Source organism: Moschus berezovskii, chromosome 27 (genome assembly GCF_049115385.1).
Source record: "Moschus berezovskii isolate FMDL1 chromosome 27, NW_MosBer_1.0, whole genome shotgun sequence".
Classification (NCBI taxonomy): Eukaryota; Metazoa; Chordata; class Mammalia; order Artiodactyla; family Moschidae; genus Moschus; species Moschus berezovskii.
The window spans coordinates 30,846,800-30,873,661 of NC_142486.1; the positions used below are offsets into that span (position 1 = coordinate 30,846,800).

The window sequence follows — 26,862 nt, forward strand, 5'->3', positions numbered from 1 at the left end:
TCCTGGAGAATGTTTTCATTCCTTCAGAAATTATTTTCTTTCCCCTTTTTGGCCATACTGCCTGGCTTCTGGAATATTAGTTCTCCGATTAGGAATGGAACCCGTGCCCCATGCAGTGGAAGCACTGGACCTCCAGGGAAGTACCAAAAAATGATACACTGATTGCTATGTGTACACATTTGGGTTACTGATAAAGAGGGAAGAATTAATACATTCAGGTCTGAGGGTGGAGGGAAGACAGATGACATTTTGCCTACCTGTTTGTACCAAAGTCTGGAATCATCACGGTAGGAATTCTTACAGCTGCCCTGAGGTGTGGGATTTTCATTCCCATTTCTCAAATGATGAGGCCAAGGCTCAGAGGACCTGGGTGACTCAGTCAAGGCCACACAAGGCTCTTGTAAAGGGCAAGAGCCAAGGTCCAAACCCAAGAGTTATAGACTCCACATCAACACATTGCCTCCAGGTGGGGGTATAGAAAGTCCTGAAAAAGCTGCACAAGAGAGGCTCATCTTTTTTTTTTTCTTCAAACTTTAAAATTTTTATTTTGTATTGGGGTATCATTTCAGTTCAGTCACTCAGTCATGTCCTATTCTTTGCAGTCCCATGGACTGCAGCATGCCAGGCTTCCCTGTCCATCACCAACTCCTGGAACTCACTCAAACTCTTGTTCATCAAGTTGGTGATGCCATCCAACCATCCCATCCTCTGTCGTCCCCTTCTCTTTTCTTCAATCTTTCCCAGCATCAGGGTCTTTTCCAGTGAGTCAGCTCTTCGCATCAGGTGGCCAGAGTATTGGAGCTTCAGCATCAATACTTCCAATGAATATTCAGGACTGATTTCCTTTAGGATGTCCTGGTTTGATCTCCTTGTAGCCCAAGGAACTCTCAAGAGTCTTCTCCAACACCACAGTTCAAAAGCATCAGTTCTTTGGTGCTCAGCTTTCTTTACAGTACAACTCTTAAACATCCATACGTGACTACTAGAAAAACCGTAGCTTTGACTAGATGAACCTTTGTCGGCAAACTAATGTCTCTGCTTTTTAATATGCTGTCTAGGCTGGTCATAGCTTTTTTTCCAAGGAGTAGGTATCTTTTAATTTCATGGCTGCAGTCACCATCTGCAGTGATTTTGGAGCCCAAGAAAATAAAGTCTGTCACTGTTTTTATTGTTTCCCAGTCAGTTTGCCATGAAATGATGGGACCAGATGCCATAATCTTTGTTTTTTGAATGTTGGGTTTTAAGCCAGCTTTTTCACTCTCCTCTTTTACTTTCATCAAGAGGCTTTTCAGTTCCTGTTTGCTTTCTGCTGTAAGTGTGGTGTCATCTGCATATCTGAGGTTATTGATATTTCTCCCAGAAATCTTGATTCCAGTTTGTGCTTCATCCAGCCCAGCATTTCACATGATGTACTCTGCATATAAGTTAAGTAAGCAGGGTAACAATATACAGTCTTGACATACTCCTTTCCCAATTTGGAATCAGTCCATTGTTCCATGTCAAGTTCTGACTGTTGCTTCTTGACTTGCATACAGATTTCTCAGGACGCAGGTAAGGTGGTTTGGTATTCCCATCTCTTTAAGAATTTTCCACAGTTTGCTGTGATCCACACAGTCAAAGGCTTTAGCATAATAAATGAAGCAGAGGTAGATGTTTTTTCTGAAATTCTCTTGCTTTTTCTATGATCCAGTGGATGTTGGCAATTTGCTCTCTGGTTCCCCTGCCTTTTCTAAATCCGGCTTGAACATCTGAAAGTTCTCGGTTCATGTACAGTTATAGCCTAGCTTGGAGAATTTTGAGCATTACTTTGCTAGTTTGTGAGATGAGTACAATTGTGTGGTAGTTTGAACATTCTTTGGCATTGACTTTCTTTGGGACTGGAATGAAAACTGACCTTTTCCAGTCCTGTGGCCACTGCTGAGTTTTCCAAATTTGCCGACATATTAAGTGCAGCACTTTCACAGCATCATCTTTGAGAATTTGAAATATCTCAACTGGAATTCCATCACCTCCACTAACTTTGTTCATCGTAATGCTTCCTAAGGCCCACTTGACTTCGCACTCCAGAATGTCTGAGTGATCACACCATCATGGATATCTGGGTCATGAAGGTCTTCTGTGTATTCTTGCCACCTCTTCTTAATGTCTTCTGCTTCTGTTAGGTCCATACCATTTCTGTCCTTTATTGAGCCCATCTTTGTATGGAATGTTCCCTTGGTATCTCTAATTTTCTTGAAGAGATCTCTAGTCTTTCCCATTCTATTGTTTTCCTCTGTTTCTTCGCATTGATCACTGAGGAAGGCTTTCTTATCTCTCCTTGCTCTTCTTTGGAACTTTGCATTCAGATGGCTATCTTTCGTTTTCTCCTTTGCCTTTTGCTTCTCTTCTTTTCTCAGCTATTTATAAGGCCTCCTCAGACAACCATTTTGCCTTTTTGCATTTCTTTTTCTTGGGGATGATTTTGATCTCTGCCTCCTTTACAATGTTATGAACCTCTCTCTGTAGTTCTTCAAGCACTCCTGTCTATCAAATCTAATCCCTTGAATCTATTTGTCACTTCCACTGTATAATCGTAATAGACTTGATTTAGGTCATACCTAAATGGGTTGGGAAGATCCCCTGGAGAAGGGAAAAGCTACCCACTCCAGTGAACCGAGAACTTCCAGATGTTCAAGCTGGATTTAGAAAAGGCAGAGGAACCAGAGAGCAAATTGCCAATATCCATTTGATCATAGAAAAAGCAAGAGAATTTCAGGTTGTGAAGAGTCAGACACAACTGAATGACTATCACTTTCACTTTCATTTCAAATATCCTAGTTGTTTTCCCTACTTTTTTCAAATTATGTCTGAATTTGGCAATAAGGAGTTCATGATCTGAGCCACAGTCAGCTCCCGGTCTTGTTTTTGCTGACTGTATAGAGCTTCTCCTTCTTTGGCTGCAATGACTATAATCAGTCTGATTTCGGTATTGACAATCTGATGATGTCCACGTGTAGAGTCATCTCTTTTGTTGTTGGAAGAGGGTGTTTGCTATGACTAGTGTGTTCTCTTGGCAAAATTCTACTTGCCTTTGCCCTGCTTTATTTTGTACTCCAAGGCCATACTTGCCTGTTACTCCAGGTATCTCGTGACTTCTTGCTTTTGCATTCCAGTCCCATATGATGAAAAGGACATCTTTTTGGGGTGTTAGCTCTAGAAGGTCTAATAGGTCTTCATAGAACTCTTCAACTTCCGCTTCTTCAGCATTAGTGATTGGGGCATAGACTTGGATTACTGTGATATTGAATGGTTTACCTTGGAAACAAAGAGTGATCATTCTGTCGTTTTTGAGATTGCACCCAAGTACTGCATTTCAGACTCTTTTGTTGACTATGAGGGCTACTCCCTTTCTTCTAAGGGATTCTTGCCAACAGTGGTATATATAATTGTCATCTGAATTAAATTTGCCCATTCCAGTCCATTTTAGTTCACTGATTCCTAACATGTTGATGTTCATTCTTGCCATCTCCTGATTGACCACTTCTAATTTTCCTTGATTCATGGACCTAACATTCCAGGTTCCTATTGAATATCATTCTTTACAGCATCAGACTTTATTTCCATCACCAGTCACATCCACAACTGGCCATTGTTTTCGCTTTGGCTCCATCTCTTCATTCTTTCTGGAGCTATTTCTCTGCCCTTCTCCAGTAGCATATTGGGCACCTACTGACCTGGGGAGTTCATCTTTCAGTGTCATATCCTTTTGCCTTTTCATACTATTCATGGGGTTCTCAAGGCAAGAATACTGAAATGTTTTACCTGTCCCTTCTCCAGTGGACCACATTTTGACAGAACTCTCCACCATGACTTGTCCATCTTGGTTGGCCCTACATGGCATGGCTCATAGTTTCCTTGAGTTAGACAAGGCTGTGACCCATGTGATCAGTTTGGTTGTTTTTTTGTGATTGTGGTTTTCGTTCTGTCTGCCCTCTGATGGAAAAGGATAAGAGGTGGTACTGGGGTATAGCTGATGACCAATGTTGTGATAGTTTCAGGTGGGCAGCTGGAGGACTCAGCCGTACATAGACATGTATCCATTCTCCTCCCAGCCCCCCCTCATCCAGGCGGGCACGTAACACTGAATAGAGTTCCATGTGCTATACAATAGGTCGTTGGTTATCCTTTTTTTTTTCAGGCTGCATATGTTTATTGATGTTTGATCATATGTGTATACCTACAAAGTCACCACCATAACCGAGATACAAACAAATCCATCATCCAAAAGGTGACTTATTCTCCTATGGAATCCCTCCTTCCCATCCTCTTTTTCATTTTATTAACTTTTAATTGGAGGCTAATTACAGTATTGTATTGGTTTTGCCATACATCAACATGAATCTGCCACATGTGGGTCTACATGCATTCCCCATCCTGAACCCCCCTCCCACCTCCCTCCCCATCCCATCCCTCTGGGTCATCCCCGTGCATCAGCCCCAAGCATCCTGTATCATGCATCAAACTGGTGATTGGTGATTCGTTTCACATATGATAATATACATGTTTCAATGCCATTCTCCCAAATCATCCCACCCTCACCCTCTCCCACAGAGTCCAAAAGACTGTTCTATACACCTGTGTCTCTTTTGCTGCCTTGCATACAGGGTTATTGTTATCATCTTTCTGAATTCCATATGTATGTGTTAGTATACTGTATTGGTGTTTTTCTTTCTGGCTTACTTCACTCTGTATAATAGGCTCCGGTTTCATCCACCTCATTAGAACTGATTCAAATGTCTTCTTTTTAATGGCTGAGTAATACTCCATTGTGTATATGTACCACAGCTTTCTTATCCATTCGTCTGCAGATGGACATCTAGGTTGCTTCCATGTCCTGGCTATTATAAACAGTGCTGCGATGAACATTGGAGTACGTGTGTCTCTTTCAATGCTAGTTATCCATTTTTAATGTAGCAGTGTGTACATGACCGTCCCAAACTCCCTAATTATCCCTTCCCCCTGGCAACCACAAGTTGACTTTCTAAGTCTGTGAGTATTTCTGTTTTTTAAGGAAGTTTATTTGTGTCATTTTTTTTAGATTCCAGTATAAAGAATGTCATACAATAGTTCTCCTTCTTGGTCTGACTTGTTTTGTTTAGTATGACACTGTTTTCATCCATGTTGCTATAAATCGCATTATTTCATTCTGTTTTATGACTGAGTAATACTCCATTGTGTGTGTGTCTCTACACACACCACATCTTCTCTATCCATTGAGAGGCTCATTTCTGGTTGAGGGTATCCAGGGAAGATGGGCTTCATGTGTTTTAACAGGTTATTGGGGATTATTTGTGACTGTCCAAGAGCAGCATCCTTCTGAAGTTTGGAAACAGACACTATTATTATGTATATTTCACAGCTTTTGAAATATACCTATTATTATGTATAATTCACAGCTCTTCACTATAAATTGCTTTCTAGACAAGGCCTCCTTTCCAAGTTTTGAATCAAGTCGTTTGTTTGAGGTGCTCACTTTGAACTTCTCTGTGCATGGTCATTAGTTGCTTAAACATTCTTTGTGTCTGGCTTAGGCCGTGTGTGAAGCACTGTGATGAAATGTCTTTTGAAAATCAAGAACGGGAGAGATTCTGCACTCCTGTGTGTTATAAAGTCCTCGTCCTGTGGATCAGGATGCTGTAATAAGAGCCCACACTCATAGCTGGAACACCAAGTTCAAGTCCCTCACTGGTTGGCAACTGAGTTAATACTCGAATAGTTTTTAGAACAGTGCGTGGCCTGGAGTAAGCACTCAGTAAATATTGGCTGGTATTGAGCGTCAGAAATCAATGGAAAGGAGACAGTTGTGGTGGCTTTGGAGTCTTTTAGGAAATAGTTTACGAAAAGTAGTGATAAATTGCTCTTGATTCATAGAGTCTTTTTGAGATGGTTTATCCCATTTGAAATCATAAAGGAATCATTCTCTGTAACCAGCAGTCTGTTCACCTGGTAAAAGAACTGACCATTGGGGTATTAGAGGGTATTAGAATCAACACAGCACAGTCCAAGGTCAGCTAAAGAAGCAACGTCAGTCACTGGCCTCTTCAAATCAGGAGCCCCAGGGTCAGGCTGGACTAGCGACGAGGCAGATGCTGGCTACAGGCAAATTCCCAGCACCACCAAGGGAGAGGCTTCCTGGTCCCCAGTGCCAGGCAGGACCTTCTCATCTCCTCACCTGAGCTCTTACTGTGGGTCAGCCAGCCTTTCTCCAGAAAATTCCACTCACCCCAGATTGGGATCCCCTGGAAATACAGCCACCTGACTGGCCTCCCCAAAATCTTCTCTCATCCTTAGAATCCAGGAGCTAAGGATTTTTTTTTTTTAATTCTTTTAAAAAAAAATGAAAATAATAAGCTTTTAAAATTCTGATTCTTTTTTTAAAATTAATTATTGTATTTATTTTTGGCTGTGCTGGGTTCTTTGTTGCTACACAGGCTTTTCTCTAGTTGTGGGGAGCAGGGGCTACTCTCTAGTTGTGGTGTGAGGGTTTCTCATTGTGATGGCCTCTCTCGTTGTGGGACACAGGCTCTAGGGCACACAGGCTTCAGTAATTGCAGCACATGGGCTCAGTAGTTGCAGTTCCCAGCCTCTAGAGCACAGGCTAAATAGTTGTCAGGCACAGGCTTAGTTGTTCCACAGCATGTGGAATATTCCCAGACCAGGTATCAAGCCCATGTCTCCTGCATTGGCAGGCAGATTCTTTACCCCTGAGCCACCAGGAAAGCCCTAAAATTTAATTCTTTTTTAAAATGAAAATGATACATAAGCCTGCAAACAGTGAGGAAGAAAGGAAGAAACTTTTAAAATATATTATAAAGGGTTTTAAACCAAATATGAAAGTTCCCTTCACTTCCCACTTCTGTTTCCTAGCTTTAACTGGAGTTAATAGTTTCCTTTGTATCTTTGGGAAAGTTCTATCCATAAGATGTGAATATGTATAAGCCTTTCTAAAACGTATGTAATTTTTACCCCTCCGTGTCTCTTCTTTTTAATTTAATTTATATTACAGATCTTTCCAGAACATCAATATAGATCTACCTGCTTCTTTTTTTTAATGTATTTTATTAGGATTAAATATTAAAATATTTGTGAGATATGGGAATTCTGAACTCTGAAGCATCTAATAACATAGCTAAAAGTAAGTGAACACCAGACTTGGCAGAATTATAAGGAGAAATGGATTGATCCATAATTACAGTGGTGACCTAACCAAGTTTTTCAGAAACTGATACAGATTCAGTAGGCCAAAAGCAAAGAAGAATGACATAGATTTGAATCACCCCATTAACACATTTGATTGAGTGGAAATATGAGGGACTCCATGTTCAACAATTAGAGAATGTACATTCTTTACATACTTTCATGAGATATTTAGAAAAACAGGCCTATACTTGGCCATAAAGGAAATCTCAGGGCTTCCCAGGTGGCTTAGTGGTAAAGAATCTACCTGCCAAGCAGGAGAAGTGGGTCTGATCCCTGGGTTGAGAAGATCCCCTGGAGGAGGAAATGACAACCCGCTCCAGTATTCTTGCCTGGGAAATCCCATAGTGTCACAAAGAGACAGACATGACTTAGCGACCTAACAGCAAAGGAAATTTCACTACTGCCGGTCTCCTTATGGTTGTAATTGCTGAAATGACTTTGTCTTTTCCCTCTTTCTTGCCTGAGTTGGTTCTCTCTCTCTCTGCCTCTAAGTCGTGTCAGACTATTTTGTGACCCCATGGAGGTCGGTAGCCCAACAGGCTCTGAGTTAGTTCTAGCAGTTCCTATTTCACATCTATTTTCTGACCTTCTAGACTATACCTCTGCTTTGTGGTCTTAGCTGTAATTGCTTTGTAAAGATTTTTCTGCTTTCTTTCTAATTCATGATGGAAATGGAATGTGGGGTATAATTTTCATCTGCTCGTGGCAGGATTTTTCAGGTGAGTTTTTAATCATCCCTTATGAAGGAAAGTTATGACCAACCTAGATAGCATGTTAAAAAGCAGAGGTATTACTTTGCCAACAAAGGTCTGTCTAGTCAAGGCTATGGTTTTTCCTGTGGTCATGTATGGATGTGAGAGTTGGACTGTGAAGAAAGCTGATCGCCGAAGAATTGATGCTTTTGAACTGTGGTGTTGGAGAAGACTTGAGAGTCCCTTGGACTTCAAGGAGATCCAACAAGTCCATCCTAAAGGAGATCAATCCTGGGTGTTCATTGGAAGGACTGATGCTGAGGCTGAAACTCCAATCCTTTGGCCACCTCATGCGAAGAGTTGACTCATTGGAAAAGACTCTGATGCTGGGAGGGATTGGGGGTAGGAGGAGACGGGGACAACAGAGGATGAGATGACTGGATGGCATCACTGACTCAATGCCCATGAGTTTGAGTGAACTCCGGGAGTTGGTGATGGACAAGGAGGCCTGGCGTGCTGTGATTTATGGGGTCGCAAAGAGTCGGACACGACTGAGCGACTGAACTGAACTGTGAAGGTGGGCTGCTTTCTTTCACTGCTTCTCTTTTGCTGTCTTTGCAGGATGCTGAGCTTATTCCTGAGGACTATCAGGAATTCTGTTCTTTCCCCACTCTAGTTTTCTCAATCATTTTTAGTAATATCTGATACAGATGGGTATGCTGCTGTAATTTACTTGACAGAATATCTGACTAACCACTTTGAAAGGAAGGGTTTATGTCTCTGACTCACACCTCACCCCGGTAAGGTGTCAGTACCTTACACATCGTGGGTACTCGATAAATATTTGTTGAATAAATTAGCACAAAAAGAAACAGATCCGAGGTTGAATTGGTCATTTCAAAACCCATTTTTTAAGGCTTTGAAACATTATTACAGGGAGTGTGGAAGCCAGGAAGCTGAGGGAGGGGGGAACCTCACTCTTTGTCCAAACAGTGATCTCCATGATGACTCTGGAGTCCCAGGGGGAATGTGCTTCACCTTAGGGCACTGAGCCTCTGCCCCCTTAGACACTATTGTGTGCGTGTGTATGTGGTAAGTCACTTCAGTTGTATCCAACTCTTTGCAACCCTGTGGACTGTAGCCTGCCAGGCTCCTCTGTACATGGGATTCTCCAGGCAAGAGTACTGGAGTGGGTTGCCATGCCTTCCTCCAGGGGATCTTCCCAACCCAGGGATTGAACCTGTGTCTTTCTGCAGCTCCTGTACTGCAGGCAGACTCTTTACCACTGAGCTACCTGGGAAGCCCCTAGACACTGTCAGTAGAATATAAAATATATCTTCCTCCATAAGAGGGAGTTTTGGCAGGATGCACAGGCCAGTTGATGTAGCCATTTAGATTCAAAAAATTTTCCCATAAAGATGGTCACACAGTCTGCAGAGTCATGTGTATTGTGAAAAAAAAAGAAAACTTAAATACCTGTTGTTGGAGATAAGCATTCACAACTGTGTCCATACACCTCAGGGTGCTTTTGATGACCCCTTGAAGCAGGGCAGAAACTATTTCTATTTATTTTCTAAATAAAAGATAGAAATTCAGCTTCACTAATATTTACAATTAGAATGAGCCTGCACCATCAGCTCAGTCAGCATCCTTGGATTGGGTGGCCACCTAGCTGCTGAATGTCCATGGGAAGGGGGACAGAGGTTCCCCACCCCACATGTTGATTTGTTTTTAGCATGACTGCTCTTTGCAGTTTCCATGGGTCCTGTTGAGTGGATTTCCAGATTATTCTTTCTTATTTGATGTTAGCAGAGGCACGAACAGCCTCAGCCATTTAAGAACAGGGCCCTTTCTTGCAGGGAGGCCCTGGCGGAAGGAGCAGACAGAGGACCTGCAGCGGGTGCTCAGCACCGTGGACAGCGACATCCCGCTGGTGCTGGTCAGCGGCAACCACGACGTGGGCAACGTCCCCACCCCCGAGACCATCGCGGAGTTCCAGCGGACTTGGGGAGACGACTACTTCAGCTTCTGGGTCGGGGGTGTCCTGTTCCTCGTTCTCAACTCCCAGTTCCTGTACGACGCCTCCAGGTGCCCCGCCCTGAAGCAGGAGCACGACCACTGGCTGGACCAGCAGCTGCGCACCGCGGGGCAGCGTGCCTGCCGGCACGCCGTGATCTTCCAGCACATCCCGCTCTTCCTGCAGAGCATCAGCGAGGACGACGACTACTTCAACCTCACCAAGTCCGTGCGGAAGGAGATGGCAGACAAGTTCGTGGAGGCAGGTAGGCCCCGGGGCTGCGGGGAAAGGGCGGGGCGGAGGGAGATCCTGTTCTGGAGAGGAGGCGTCCAGATCCTTCTCCAGGCCAAGGGGAGAGAGGGCAGGGCCTTGGACCGAACTGGGTTCTCACCCAGCTCTGCCACTGGTGGCTGTGCGACCTTAGCCTGCGAGCCTCAGCTTCCTCGTCTGGCAAGTAGGAACAGCGGAGGCAGCTCTCGCAGGATGGCTGTGACGCTTCAGTGAGAAGACGGCCCCGACTGCGTTAGAGCAGCCGGCTAGCTGAGGGCTGAACTGTAACTGCTCACTGCTGAAAATGGGGACCCTGAAGGGTGGGGGTATGGGAGGGTGTCTGAGTGTGGCTGTAGGTGCCCCAGGCGAAGGAAGAGGCCAGGGTTATCTTTTCTCATTGTTCTGGGAAGCAAGAATTTGCCCAGGGGCAGACGATGTTTAAGAGCCACACTTCCTACCAGGATTAGATGTAACCCAGGGAAATCCTGGGATGTGGCTACAGAGCAGGTCGGGGAGCCTCATCCCTGTTCCTTTATGAGGTGGACTGAGTTCTTCTCCAGAAGCAGGCAGAGAAATCTATTTAGTTTTTGATCTTACCCTGCTATGAATTTTAAGCTGATACACATGACAGGTACCCGTGTGCATGCACACACACACACAAAATGAAGATGCCCTACTCTGTAGATCTCCAGTTCCGGTGGCGCCATGTGCTTCACCAGCCCGCACAGCTCATTTCTCCTCCTGGGAGCCCCTGCGTTTTTCCTCTTCTGAGAAGTGGCGCATTCTCAGCTCATTCCCTGTGTTACCAGTGACTTGGCAGGATTCCAGTTGTGACAACTGTTGTGTCTCTTGTTTTGGCCCGAATGCCTCCTTTCAGATCCTTCCAAGAGTGTACTTCATCAAATTCTTCTAAAATTTAAATACATTCTTTTATTTGCTAGGGTGTAGGGAGAAGGATTCATGGCAAATAGATGGGGAAACAGTGGAAACAGTGGCTGATTTTATTTTTCTGGGCTCCAAAATCACTGCAGATGCTGATTGCAGCCATGAAATTAAAAGATGCTTACTCCTTGGAAGGAGTAAGGTTGTCTATGACCAGCCTAGACAGCATATTAAAAAGCAGAGACATTACTTTGCCAACAAAGCTCCGTCTAGTCAAGGCAATGGTTTTTCCACTGGTCATATATGGATGTGAGAGTTGGACTATAAAGAAAACTAAGCGCCGAAGAATTGATGCTTTTGAACTGTGGTGTTGAAGAAGACTCTTGAGAGTCCCTTGGACTGCAAGGAGATCCAACCAGTCCATTCTAAAGGAGATCAGTCCTGGGTGTTTCATTGGAAGGACTGAGGCTGAGGCTGAAACTCCAATATTTTGGCCACCTGATGAGAAGAGCTGACTCATTGGAAAAGACCCTGATGCTGGGAAAGATTGAAGCGGGAGAAGGGGATGACAGAGGATGAGACAGTTGGATGGCATCACTGACTCGATGGACATGGGTTTGGGTGGACTCTGGGAGTTGGTGATGGACAGGGAGGCCTGGCGTGCTGTGGTTCATGGGGTCGCAAAGAGTCAGATACGACTGAGCAACTGAACTGAACTGAGGGAGAAGGAACTGGTCTGACCCAGTAGCAAACATTCATTAAAAAAAAAAAAATCCCTATCTAATAGGAAGCTGCTATATAACACAAGGAGCCCAGCCTGGGATTTTGTGATGACCTGGAGGCTCAAGAAGGAAGAAATATATATATAATTATGACTCATTCACTTTGTTGATGGCTGAAACCAACACAGCATTGTAAAGCAGTTATCCTCCAATTAAAATAAATAGGATCAGGAAAAAAGGGAAAAAATAAAAATACTACCTCACCATAAACTGTAGCCCACCAGGCTCCTCTGTTCATGGGATTTCCCAGGCAAGAATGCTAGAGTGGGTAGCCATTCCCTTCTCCAGGGGATCTTCCCCACCCAGGGATTGAACCAGGGTCTCCTGCGTTGGCATGTGGATTCTTTACCATCTGAGCCACCAGGGAAGCCCATATAATTATGACTCATTCGCATTGTTGTGTGGCAGAAACCAGCACAACATTGTAAAGCAGTTGTCTTCCAATTAAGATAAAACAAGATCAGGAAAAAGGGGGGAAAAATAAAAACACTACCTCACAATAAAAGCCTTTATGACATGAAAAAAAAAATTAAACAACCTCCTGACACTCTTTTCATCTTTGAGCATTAAATATGTTCACATTTACTTGCAGAAAGGACAATAGGCCCTTCTCTCTTTTCGAGACATTGTACAAAAAGCTTGCATAATTGGCGACATTTTCCAACTGTTCCATGGAGATGAAGTTGGAAAACTTCTATTAAGGCCTTTGAAATTTTCTGCCATGCTTGAGTTGGTGCAGAGAACTGTTGCTGATGACAAGGAAATGAAGTGTCAAGATGGCAGCAGCACCCCCGCGGAGACTGCTTTGTAACAGAGAGTAATGCCAGCGAGAGCACTTAATGCCACTGAAACGATCCCTTTCATATCAAATGTTAAACCCTGCAGATACTGTCCCCATGGCTGCTCTCTGTCCTCTGTCCTTGTCACCCACACCCTTGAGTGGCGTGTGGTTCTGGGTTTCTCTTCCTTCATAGGACAAGCATGGGCAGCCCATAAACACCCCTAGATATTGAGAGCTGGAGACACTTCCAAAGAGAGAGCCCTCCCCGCCCCAACTCTCACAGGGCCTCCTCGAGGAAAGCCTACTGCCCACCCACCAGGAACCCCAGACAGTGGCTTTGAGCCTGGGATGCACCAGCCTCCTCGTGCGTCAGGGCTGCAGCTCCCCTGAGCTCCGGGAGGGTTTGACGGTGCACCCAGAGCTGGTCTGTGTCTCAGGGGTGGGCTCCAATTGCCCCAGCTCACAGAGACTGATGTACTACCAGAACAACATTTTATTAATTTGGAGCAAGGCTGAAACTGTCCACCTCACCCCAGCAAGGCAGTCTCTTCCTGTAGGCCAAACAACATGGAAGGTCAAGTTATAATCAGGGTTATGATCTTGCTAATAAGCACAAGACAGAGCAAGGGAACTAGTTTTCTTACTTGCTCTTTTTTTAAAAAATTGATGTATAATTGATTTACAATGTTGTGTTAGTTTCAGGTATATAGCATTGTGATTCCGTATTTGGGGGACCTATGCTAAAGCTGAAACTGCAATACTTTGGCCACCTCATGCGACGAGTTGACTCACTGGAAAAGACTCTGATGTTGGGAGGGATTGGGGGTGGGAGGAGAAGGGAACGATAGAGAATGAGATGGCTGGATGGCATCACCGACTCGATGGACATGAGTTTGAGTGAACTCCGGGAGTTGGTGATGGATAGGGAAGCCTGGCGTGCTGTGGTTCATGGGGTCGCAAAGAGTCGGACATGACTGAGCGACTGAACTGAACTGAACTGAATGCTCCATTATAAGTTACTGCAAGCTATGGGGTATAATTCCCTGTTCTATACAGTGTATCCTCATTACTTATTCCTTTCATATATGTGGTTTGTCTCTGCTAATCCCATGCCCCCTAATTTGTCCCTCCCCCACCCTCTTTCCCTTTTGGTAACACACGTTTTGTTTATTGTGTCTCTAAATCTATTTCTGTTTTGCATATACATCCATTTGTGTTATTTTTTAGATTCCACATACACGTGATATCATGTTGTATTTGTCTTCCTCTGGCTTATTTCACTGGGCATAATAGTCTTTAGCTTCATTCACATTGCTGCTGATGGTAGTGCTTCTTTTTTACAGCTGAGTAATATTCCATTGTTTCTGTGTGTGTCTTTGTGTTTGTGTGTGTGTGTATATGCCACATCTTCTTAATCGAATCATCTGTTGCTTGGCACTTGAGTTGCTTCTTATGTCTTGGCTGTTGTTAATAATCTTCAGTTCAGTTCGGTTCAGTCGCTCAGTCGTGTCCAACTCTTTTATCAGCTCTTAATGGCATCTGGCACAGGAACCCTGGTGGATTCACCTCTCGTTTCGGCCCTCATTGCCCAGGGAGACTGATACCTCCTGTGCCTTTAATCCTACCTCTTTAATCTCTCTCCAGCTTGTCCACTTCTTTAGGCCACCCCTGCCTGGCATCTGGGTTGTAGCAATAGTGCTGAGTTCCCACCCCACTCTTGCTCCATCCTGGCCCATTCTCCACCTGTAGCCAGCCGGGTGTGTAGCCCACAGCATCTACCCTTCTGAGGCCCCTCACCCTTAGGATAAGACCTCACCTTCACTACTGTCTCTGCCTCTTCCATTACATCAGGCCAGCGCCATCACCTTCTGCACAAGGTGTTCCCAGCCCCACCCACTGGGTCCTTCTCCAGCTTCCCTTGTTTCCAGCGCATTTGTAGATGTCGAAGGCCCCCCTAGACTCTGAGCTCCTTGAGTGCAGGGGAGGCCTGGCCCAGGTCTTAGCTCGTAATGGATGCTTCATTGGTGTTTGTGGAATGAGTGAAGAACTGAACCTCTGCCTCAGGCTCGTTTCCTCAGTGGCTGACCGGCCCAGCGGCTGATCAGCCCAGCTCATTTCTCTGTTTAGCACCCGCCATGTGCCTGCTGGAAGGCCAGGTCCTGCTCCGTGGAGCTCCTGCCTGCAGTCTCTTCGTGGTGTGTTCCAAGTGTTGGGCACGTGTTCTGAGTCTGGTCCATCCATCTTGGGTGAGGCCATGCGTGCGACTGTGTTCTGACCCCCATCCCCGCTTTCCAGGCTCACCTCGCAGTCGATTGCTCTCTTCCCGAGTGGCCCCTTGCTGTTCCACCAGGCAACCCCTTCATGTGTGAACAGGCTGCTCCTCTTGGTCACTGGCCTTGCAATCTTCCCAAGACCTACTCAACTGGGGAGAAGCAGAAAGAAGGGTGCCCTTCCTGCAGTCACCTGCCAGTTGGCGTGGCTTCCCAAACCAGGCCCTTGGCCTAATGACCTTTCAAACTCAGAACAAGCCACAGGCACCGCTGGGCAGAGATAGAGATCAGATGTAGTGGCAGCTCTGTGGCAGCCTGCGTGGCCTACTGGGTTTGGAAGCATGGGCAGGTGGGCTGCCATGGGGAGTGCACGCCCCCACGACTCAGTGATGCAGGAGATCGCTCAGGTCAGGGCCACGTGATTCTGGAACTCATTTCAGAAAGCCAGCAGTTCAAGTGACATTTTGTGAAATTCATTAACTTAAAGACCATGATCAAATTGGGGGTGATGATGACAGATGGTATTTAATACTGCCTCCAGCTTTTTTTATCCCCCACAGCAATATTATTCCCTAATACTATTTCAGTCTCATTTATCTCCATGTGCTAAAATGCCAGTCCTCAAAAATATGTCAAAAGCTCATCAGAATATCAGGGTAGTTTTTAATTATGATAATTGTGTTGTTATAAAATATCCTTTTAAAGAGCACAGCCCTCCTCAAACCACCACTTGGAGGTAACACCCAGCTTCCTTCCAGTGAGCTTAATGAATAATTCTGAATCATTGTGTGGGATGAATAAATGATTTAATAATGAGCATCAACAATCATCTCACATTGTGGCATTAATTTCCTAAATGGGCTGAGGTAACTGAGGAGGAGGGGTGGTACTTTACAACGGGCCACCGTGTGTGTAGGGATGTGCTCTGTGCATCAAAGCCTTGACCTTCCGAGCTCAGGTTGCCCTGGAAACTGGTGCATTCTGTTTCTCCTTTTGAAGCTCAAATAAAAGAAGAAAAAGTCTTTGTATGATCTGGAAAAGTTGTCAATAGCCGGGACAAATAAACAATTATCAGGGCAGGACAGTTGCACAGGTGTGAAGCAGCACTGTTATTTCCCGTCTTCTTTCGCTCTGCCCAAGGATAGTTAATTTCATCACTTCCACGGGATGTAGAAATTGGTCTTCCCCTTGATTCACCTTGGGGCTTTCCTTGTGGCTCAGCTGGTAAAGAATCTGCCTGCAGTATGGGAGACCTGGGTTCGATCCCTGGGTTGGGAAGATCCCCTGGAGAAGGGAAAGGCTACCCACTGCAGTATTCTGGCCTGGAGAATCCCATGGACTGTATAGTCTGTGGTTTCACAAATAGTCAGACACAATTGAGCGACTTTCACTTTCTTTGACTTAATTCACCTGATACTTCGTTGGAGTTGCAAGGGCAGTAGATGATAAGAATCTTAGTTGAGACTCTTGGCCATTGTCTGTATCCCTTATGCCTTTTTCAGCAGAGAGTTAATGTGTGACCCAGTTAATAACAGATTTTAATTTAAAAACTCAATCTTAAAAAAAAAAACTCTAGCTCTTTCGCTGACCCTGCTTCCCTTGATGTCTTGATACCTTTTCTTTTCTCCATTCTCCACACAGAGATTAGAACTGTGTAGTAGAAAGCCCAGAGCGAATTTGGCAATTATGAAAAATTCCAGTAAGTTGATCTTTCCTGTAAAAGTTAATGAGTAATTTCACAGAAGTATAGTTTCATCTCTATTTATTCAAAAAAAAAAAAAAAACTGGAGAAAGAGATCTTAGCCCATGTAATATTATGGTTTTAGAATTTCAAAGTTTTAAAGAACAAAAAGGTCAGGTTTCCAGGGTCTGCTTCACAGGAAAAATGAAACATCAAACCCTGCTCTGACATCTAATACTGGGTTGTATTGAAATTATTTCTTTCCATCCTGATTCCTCCAGAAAATGGAGTCCCAGCTTTGTTCATCTCAATAAACCCAGCTCCTAGTCAAGATTATTACTTAGTAGCCACTCAGTAAGTAAACATGAAATTGAGTTAAACTTGATTCACATTTATCCATCAGTGGAATCATAGGTAATGTGCATATTATCTCTTGATTGGTATTTACCAGCAAATCTGCCCTGCACATGGTCAGACAGTGAACATTTTGGCCTGTGGTCTCTGTAAAGTGAAAGTGTTCATTGTATCCAACTCTTTGCGACCCCATGGACTGTAGCCCACCAGGCTCCTCTGTCCATGGGATTCTCCAGGCAAGGATACTGGAGTGGGCTGCCATTCCCTTCTCCAAGGGATCTTCCCAACCCAGGGATCGAACCCAGGTCTCCTGCATTTCAGGCAGATTCTTTCCCATCTGAGCCACCAGGGAGGCCTTGCAGTCTCCACAGCAACTACTCAACTTGGCCTCTGTGACGTGAAAACAGCCACCAGTGGTACCTCGGCAAGTGAACGTGACTGGATTCCAGTAAAACTTCATTTCCACAAACAGGAGGTGGGCCTGAAGGCCATAGAGTTTCCATCCTTGGCTTAGAGAAATGTTCCCAGTACAGTGTGAGAGCTTTTCTCTCCCCTGAGGCCTTGTCAGCAATATGCACACGACTAATTCCAGTCTGCTTCAGGTGACTCCACTGTCATAACTGCCAGCTCAGTGAAGAGTCTGCCCAGGAGGGGCCCCAGACTCCTCAGTGGAGGGTCTGCCTGGGTGCGGCTCATCCTACTGGAGGCCCAGGGTGTGGGGTGAGGGTGGGAGGGTTCCAGGGGCACTCAAATGCTTTTGTAACATGTGTCAGGAAAAAACTATAACTAGCTCATCAAGTGAAAGAAAAATAACATGCCAAGTAGCATGCGTAACAGGCAGGTAAGGCCGAATTTGTGATGGTGGCACAAGGGGTGACGGGTTCTCAAGGGTGGGGTGCCAAGGCCCTATATAGCCTCACAGGCCAGCGGGCAGGCTGTGGCTTCAGACAGACCTGCACTCAAGCCCTTTGGTGCCACTCCCCAGCCAAGTTGTTGTTTAGTTGCTAAGTCTTGTCTGACTCTTTGCGACCCCATGGACTGTAGCCTACTGCCAACGCAGGACACATAAGAGATGTGGGTTCGATCCCTGGGTTGGGAAGATCCCCTGAAGGAAGGCGGGCATGGCAACCCACTCCAGTATTCTTCCCTGGAGAATCCGATGTGCAGAGGAGCCCAGTGGGCTACAGTCCATAGGGTCTCATAGAGTCAGGCATGACTGAAGTGACTTAGCAAAAGCATTTGAGTGCCACCTGAAAAGCCCCAGGACTAACAGTATGCCCTGTAGGCTCCTCTGCCCATGGAATTTCCCAGGCGAGGATACTAGAGTGGGTTGCCATTTCCTTCTCCAGGGGATCTTCCCGACCCAGGTTTGAACCCAGGTCTCCTGCATTGACAGACGGATTCTTTACCGCTGAGCCACTAAGAAAGCCCGTTCCCCAGCAAAGTGGCTTCCCGTAATCTGCTGAACATCTTTCTGCCTTAGTTTGCTCCCATGTTAAACGGGGCTACTCATCTCAGCCTCACAGGTGTCTTTTACACAGGGTTGGTGTGAGAATCAGGTAAAGGAAGGTGTGTGTAAGAGCATGCAACACCGCGCCTAGGACATGGCCTCTGCTTGATGAAGGGTGGTATGTCCTTATCTGACCCCGGACCAGAGTGCGTGCCCACAGCAGGCAATAGCTTTACCGGGGTCTGGCTTTCTCCTTCTGTTAGAGCTTTCCTCCCCACCCCCATCCTCCAGGGCTGGCAGGAGCAGGCAGCTTCTTCTTGGGAGGGTGTTGGTGAGGGTGTACAAAGCAAGGAGAGGCACGTCGAGTGCATGGACTTGCCTTCAGTTGGCCAAGATAACTTCACATATTGGAAAAGAAAGAGGAGTTAGCAGCTCTCTTCAGAATACAAACTAAGGAAGTGAAACTAGACAAGAAACCTCTTGGCTTCTGGGCTGTGCAGAAAGGTAGACTATCTCAAGGAGGGTTTCAGAGTGAATGAGGAATACACACTTTTCAGTTTTGTAGTAAGTACATACTGGTTTAAGAGGTTGGGAGGCACTGAACTAGATGGTAAATTCCTATGGAATTTAGTGAGAGGATTTGACTCTGCATTTTTTTTTTAAACACACACCTCCACCAGTTAATGTGCTGGTAAACACACCTTGGAAGGTGTAATCTCATAGTCAGATTTTTCTGAATCCAGGAAATGCATCCATAGGCAACGGCCATCATCAGCCAGTGCTCTCTGTTTTTAATACCCTAAAACAAAAGCAAGCTATTTTAATGGTTCTTTTTTTAACTGACTTTCAAGTAAGAACTCAACAAGCAGTCCGTTTTTTGAGCATCTGTAGAATTCAGTTTCTGGGGGCATATCAGCTTGAGGAATTTTCACCCTCTTTAATTTACATTTGGTCTTGAATTCATCTTCCAGGTTAGTCTGCTTTATGTTTCAATCAGTTCACCATAAAACCTCATGCTTTAGTCATTTGATGTCTGTGTCTCCTTCACTATAAACCGAGATAAAAGACCAACTGCAGAAGCTACATCTGGTGCGAAGTAATGGATTACATTTCTCACTTCAGAGGTATCCTTAACAGTTGGGCTAATTAAAGTTAAAATCAAATCCTGATGGTAAATATTTATAAATTGCGAATCTGGCATGCGTAAGTGTGTGCTGCTAAAGTTAAGTCAGCGTCTATCCACTCAGCAAATAGCTTGGGCCCTGTGCTGGGCACCCAGGACAGGAATGCTGGGCACCCAAAACAGAATACTGTAGGTCACCTTCAAACTGAAAATTCAAAATCTAGTTGGAAAACCCCATTGTGATATTTCCAGAAGTAGCCACAAGTATAGGGGAAACAGCCATGTCTGTTTAAGCTTATGAAGTCAAAATATTATAGCTGGTTTTTTGGAGGGAGTCATGTTTTTAAAATAGCAATCAGTGTCATTTTCAAATGAGCAGTGGGATTCCTGTGTAAAATTGAAATGTCCCTCACTTAGCTCAACACTCTTACTTCCTATACTAGTTTAAGTAATTTTTTCTTTACTGGACTTGCTTTCATTTAAAAGGCACTTGCCCCCACTGTGGCTAACACTGCGTGCATGCTAAGTCACTTCAGTCATGCCTGACTCTATGCGACCCTATGGACTGTAGCCCACTGGGCTCCTCTGCACATCGGATTCTCCAGGCAAGAATACTGGAGTGGGTTGCCATGCCCGCCTTCCTTCAGGGGATCTTCCCAACCCAGGGATCGAACCCACATCTCTTATGTGTCCTGCGTTGGCAGGCAGGTTTTTTTACTGCTAGCGCCACCTGAAAAGCCCCAGGACTAACAGTATATGGTGAAAATTTAGAATATTTCTACATAAAATAAGCTCGAGGGGATTTCCCTGGTGGTCCAGTAGCTAAGACTCCGTGCTTCCAATGCAGGGGGCCTGGGTTCCATCCCTAGTTAGGAGCTAGAGCCCACATGCCGCAACTAAAGAACCCACGAGACACAAGAAAGGTGGAGAGTCCTGCCTGCCACAGCTAAGACCTGGTGTAGCCAAATAAACACATATTTATGTGTATATTTTTCAAGTTGGAAATTGCTTTACTTAAGGTTTATAGTTTTACTTAACAAGTGTTTGCCTAATGATTATTTAAATAGAAGTAAAGACCAGGACCATTTGGGAAAGGCCTCCTCTGCCCTGTTGTCACAGCCCAGGGTCCCGTGACCGTGTCTGCAGACCAGGTTTGAGGAACCCAAGCACGCAGCAGTGAGGAGCCTGGGTCCATTTCAGACTTAGATTCCAGACATGCCAGAGGAAGGAAAAGAGCTGCTCTTAAGTGTCTCCTTTATGGAAGGCACTCCCCCGCACCCTGGGGGAAGTGCAGGCGAGGAGTCCTTGCAGGGCCTTGCTGGGTGGGAAGGCAAGTGAGTCCTGGCCAGAATAATGCTGCTCCAGCCTCCTGCTGGGTGGGGCCTGTGGTGGTCTGTCTCCCTCGGGGGCTGTAATCTTAACATCCTAACGTTGCTTCCTCCATGATGGCACTGAAACGGAAAGTCACTCAGTCGTGTCCGACTCTTTATGACCCAATGGACTAAACAGTCCATGGAATCCTCCAGGCCAGAATACTGGAGTAGGTAGCCTTTCCCTTCTCCAGGGGATCTTCCCAACCCAGGGATCTAACCCAGGTCTTCCGCATTGCAGGTGGATTGTTTACCAGCTGAGCCACAGGGGAAGCCCAGAAATAGTGGAGTGAGTAGCCTATTGAATGATGCTGCTGAATGCACCTAATAGAGCAGTTTTTCCCCTGAAAAAGGCAGAAGACGCACAAATGTCTTGGGAGCCATGGCTAATACTCAGGGATTTTTATGGCTCATGTTATTGCTGGTGGCTGTGTTCATTGTCCCTGCAGCCTACACAGCACCCCTCAGGTGTTGGCTTTCTCAGCATTTTACTGACGAGCCAAAGTCCCAGAGGCTGAATCACTTGCTCAGGCCACGGAACTGGGAAAAGGAATAGATTATCTCTGGGTTTTTATGGGGATCAGATAAGGTAAATCCAACACCTCGACACAGTGTCTGGTTGCTGGTAAGAATTCAGTGATAATGTGCAGTTAGGATTAGCCATCTTACTGTCATCATTTTCACTATGATAAAAATATTGTAGGTGACTTAACATCAGAGAAAGTAATGTGTAAGGAACCTGTTTTCTCCCTCACACAAGTTCACAGCTCTCACCCACTGCCGGGTGGCTGGAGGGTTGCCAGACTTGGAACCCGAGTCTTTCTGTGTTCTTTCTGCGTCTCCTGTGCCCACCACACGGGACTCCCATGTCCCTGAATCAACCTTACAGGCAAGTGCTAAAGACCCCAGGGTAACCAGCGTCCTCAAGTGTCAGTTTTACTTCATAAGCCATTTACAGCGCGATATTATGTTCACATCATAATAATTTCCACTTACTAAATTCTGTACTTCAGGTACTTTTTTAGTGTATTTCCTCGTTCATTTGTTCATTTTTGATGGCACTGGGTCCTCATTGATCTCTCTAGTTGCAGTAGGTGTCTCTCTAGTGTGGCAAGGGCGGTGCACAGGCTTCTCCCTGCAGTGGCTTCTCTCGCCGTGGAGCACAAGCTCTAGGTGCGCAGGGCTCAGAAATTGTGGTGCACCAGCTTAGTTGCCCCGAGGCATGTGGGATCTTCCCGGACCAGGGATCGAACCCACGTCCTCTGTATTGGCAGGCGGATTCTTACCCACCTGCCACCGGCAGATTCCCACAGTTTCTATTGCTCTGATTTCATAGATGAGGAAACCGAAGCACAGAGAGACACGTCTGTGTACCCAGCTTCACACAGGTCGGCTCCAGCCCCAGGGCTCTGGCTCTGACCCCTGGCCTCCTAATCGTGCTTTCAGGATAATGAGTAGAATGCACGTTGGGCAAGATGAGAGGAGCCAGGCCAGCTTGTGTTGGGGCAGTTTCCACCCGCTCACCTACTCCCTCTACTCTGCACCTGTACTTCTTGACACGGGCTGCCCCAGGGATGGAGCTGGGCCTGCCAGTTATGGAGGTTTAGCATCAGAGCATCTGAAGGGGTCCTGCTGGGTGGGGGTCCAGGAACTCCTACAGGGTGTGGAATTCCCCTCTGGCTTCAGTGAACAGCAGTCTTTTCCCAGAGTAAGCCCTTCAGCTCATCCTTTCATCTTGAGTAGGTGAACTATGCCTTCTGCCGACAAAGATGCTGCTTGAAACAGGAACGGATCTTTACGTTCCTGCAGACTCTGACCAACTCCCCTGGGATACAAGTCCAGGTGGGCTCCCATCTAAGGATTGTTGTTGTTGTTTAGTCACTAAGTTGTGTCTAACTCTTTGCAACCCTATGGACTGTAGCCCACCAAGCTCCTCTGTCCATGGGATTCTCCAGGCAAGAATACCGGAGTGGGTTGCCATTTGCTTCTCCAGGGGATCTTCCTGACCCAGGGGTTGAACCCAGGTCTCCTGCATTGGCAGGCAAATTCTTTACCACTGAGCCACCAGGGAAGCTCATCTGAGGGTCAGGGTAGCAGAAAAAGCTCACTTTCAAAATGACAACTGTAGGTCATAGAAATAGTGAGCAAATAAAAATAAAGTTTGGTTTGAGATACTGTCTTGAGAAAAGAGGCAAATTATGGCCAGCTTATTTCAACTTGTGTTTGATAAAATGTTGGTTGTTACTGCAAATATACACCAACCCTTAGGATGAACAAAGAATGAATCAAGTGCCCTTTGGTTTCCTTGGTCTAAATTGTATAAACTAATCCTTTGTCAGCATCCTGTGTTTGACATTGGCAACAACATAATTGAGGGTCATTCTTATAAGAGAAAAAAATATTTGCAGGTTTCATCAGTTTTCCCAAGGGTCTTTTTCAGAATCTATCAATAATCCAATTATTGCCCCTCTGTGGAACTTGTGTGTGTGTGCCCATGGGTGTGTGTTCTGCGAGAGCCTTGTTTTTGATGACTTCCCCATGATTTGGACAGTTCCCTGGTGTCACTTTTCATCAGCTTTATATAAGATCCTTCATCTTTGGTGTGATTTGTGATTTAACACAAAAGCGCCTCTCCCTGGTTGAGCAAGTCAGGTAGGGCGGAGCAGTTGCTGGGGGCTTGGTTTATAAGTAATTCATTCATTAATGTTTTCTTGATAGTAAGTTCTCTTTATACAGCTAAGATCATATGAGCATTTTAGAAGCATAAGATTGTCATACAAAGCATCATCTCATTAAGAATATTCTCCAAATCACAGATGTTTTTATACCATGTAGACAGACCATGCTCATTGAACTCTTTTGCCATTATTGGACCCTGAGGTTGTTTTCAATTTTTCTCTGTGATAAATGCTACTGTCATGAAGTTCTTTCTGCTCAAACAAGCCCAAATCTTAAAAATGCTTCAGTTCAGTTGAGTCGCCCAGTTGTGTCCGACTCTTTGCGACCCTATGGACTGCAGCACGCCAGGCCTCTCTGTCCATCACCCCTCCCAGAGTTTACTCAAACTCATGTCCATTGAGCTGGTGATGCCATCCAATCATCTCATCCTCTGTCATCCCCTTCTCCCGCCTTCAATCTTTCCCAGCATCAGGGTCTTTTCAAATGAATCAGTTCTTCACAGCAGGTGGCCAAAGTATTGGAGTTTCAGCTTCAACATCAGTCCCTCCAGTGAATATTCAGGACTGGTTTGATCTCCTTGCAGTTCAAGGGATTCTCAAGAGTGTTCTCCAACACCACAGTTCAAAAGCATCAGTTCTTCGGTGCTCAGCTTTTTTATAGTCCAACTCTTATATCCATATATGACTACTGGAAAAACCATAGCCTTGACTAGATGGACCTTTGTTGGCAAAGGAATGTATCTGCTTTTTAATATGCTGTCTAGGTTGGTCATAACTTTTCTTCCAAGGAGTAAGCGTCTTTTAATTTCATGGCTGCAGTCACCATCTGCAGTGATTTTGGAGCCCCCCAAAAATAAAGTCAGCCACTGTTTTCACTGTTTCTCCATCTATTTGCCTTGAAGTGATGGGACCAGATGCCATGATCTTTGTTTTCTGAATGTTGAGCTTTAAGCCAACTTTTTCACTCTCCTCTTTCATTTTCATCAAGAGGCTTTTGAGTTCCTCTTCACTTTCTGCCATAATGGTGGTGTCATCTGCATATCTGAGGTTATTGATATTTCTCCCAGCAATCTTGATTCCAGCTTGTGCTTCTTCCAGCCCAGAGTTTCTCATGATGTACTCTGCATATAAGTTAAATAAGCAGGGTGACAATATACAGCCTTGACATACACCTTTTCCTATTGGGAACCAGTGTGTTCCATGTCCGGTTCTAACTGTTGCTTCCTGACCTGCATGCAGATTTCTCAAGAGGCAGGTCAGGTGGTCTCGTATCCCCATCTCTTTCAGAATTTTCCACAGTTTCTTGTGATCCACACAGTCAAAGGCTTTGGCATAGTCAATGAAGCAGAAATAGATGTTTTTCTGGAACTCTCTTGCTTTTTCAGTGATTCAGTGGACGTTGGCAATTTGATCTCTGGTTCCTCTGCCTTTTCTAAAACCAGCTTGAACATCTGGAAGTTCACAGTTCATGTATTGTTGAAGCCTGGCTTGGAGAATTTTGAGCATTCCTTTGCTAGCACGTGAGATGAGTGCAATTGTGTGGTAGTTTGAGCATTCTTTGGCATTGCCTTTCTTTGGGGTTGGAATGAAAACTGACCTTTTCCAGTCCTGTGGCCACTGCTGAGTTTTCCAAATTTGCTGGCATATTGAGTGCCACACTTTCACAGCATCATCTTTTAGGATTTGAAATAGCTCAACTGGAATTCCATCATCCCCACTAGCCTTGTTTGTAGTGATGCTTTCTAAGGCCCACTTGAGATCACATTCCAGGACGTCTGGCTCTGTCTAGGTGAGTGATCACCCCATCGTGATTATCTGGGTCATGAAGATCTTTTTTGTATGGTTCTTCTGTGTATCCTTGCCACGTCTTCTTAATATCTTCTGCTTCTGTTATGTCCATGCCATTTCTGTCCTTTATTGAGTCCATCTTTGCATGAAATATTCCCTTGGTATCTCTAATTTTCTTGAAGAGATCTCTAGTCTTTCCCATTCGGTTGTTTTCCTCTATTTCTTTGCATTGATCACTGAGGAAGGCTTTCTTATCTATCCTTGCTATTCTTTGGAACTCTGCATTCAAATGAGTATATCTTTCCTTTTCTCCTTTGCTTTTTGCTGTTATTTATGAAACAAGCACCTGAAATTGGTCTTGGTAAGACCAGGCATGACCTGGAGTCACATTTTGCTGAGGAGGTTGGACACTTGAGTTGGAAGAGTCTGGAGCTCTGGACCCTGCAGTCTGGTGCTGTGCATATGGTCACAGCCACCTTTACATCTTGGAAACACAGTGCATGTTCTCTGCATCTGGAAACTGGAGGAACAAAGATGAGTAAGTGTTGGTGTCAACCTCACAAAGCTCAATCCTAGGGGCAAAGTTGGGAGGGAAGCAGAGAATTGCAGTGAATGTGGAAGCCTTAGAGTGAGGACTTCCTGATGTTAGAGATTTGGTTTTAATATTTAAACCCCCCTCTCCATAAATCAGGGCTTTCCTGGGAGCTCAGCTGGTAAAGAATCCACCTGCAATGCAAGAGACCCTGGTTCAATTCCTGGGTCAGGAAGATCCAGTGGAGAAGGGATAAGCTACCCACTCCAGTATCCTTGGGCTTCCCTGGTGTCTCAGATGGTAAAGAATCTGCCTGCAGTGCAGGAGACCTGGGTTCAGCCCCTGGGTTGGAAGATCCCCTGGAGAAGGGAAAGGCTACCTACTCCAGCTTTCTGGCTTGGAGAATTCTATGGACTGTATAGTCCATCGGTCGCAAAGAGTCAGACACGCCTGAGCAACTTTCACTAAACTCCATAAAGCACATTTGAAGATATTGAAATACTTTCTTGCTACCCATTTGATAGGGGGATGGTTTCCCTTTAGATTGTGTGAACTGCATCCTACCTGTTGCCATGGGTAGCTTCCACCCCCGGGGCATCCCATCCCCCTTTCCTTCCTCTTTTCTTTTTCCTTCTTCCTCCACAGTCCATCCCCATTCCTTCCTTTACTTTCATTCATAGCAATCTTCACTTTGAGATTGTGCCTTCATGAAATCACTCCATGAAATGTTTGCTTTGGGGGCACCCATTCAATTAATTTAGTAGAGTGGGGTTTGCTGAGCCCACATATCATGGCACAGGCTGCTTTCAAGGAAAAGAAACCTTTCTGTGCAGTTGATCCATCAATACCCAGAAGCATGGTGATCAATATCCCCACTTCCTGTCTTCTAATCAAGATTATGGAACAGCTGTTCTCAATCTTGTTGAGGTCACTGACCCTCTGGCTAAAGGTGC

At 45.2% G+C, this 26,862-nt stretch overlaps 1 protein-coding gene across 3 annotated transcripts in view; it reads left to right on the forward strand.

Moving 5' to 3' along the window:
• CPPED1 (calcineurin like phosphoesterase domain containing 1) overlaps positions 1-26,862 on the forward strand; it is a 147,635-nt gene that overhangs the window by 99,830 nt on the left and 20,943 nt on the right. Inside the window, exon 3 of one of the 3 annotated variants that reach the window (XM_088832976.1) lies at positions 9,776-10,209. In XM_088832976.1, the coding sequence (XP_088689102.1) occupies positions 9,776-10,209 (434 nt within the window). Of the gene's footprint in view, positions 1-9,775; positions 10,214-26,862 lie in introns of all 3 variants that reach the window. The other 2 variants (XM_088832975.1, XM_055409517.2) reach the window with 2 other exon arrangements.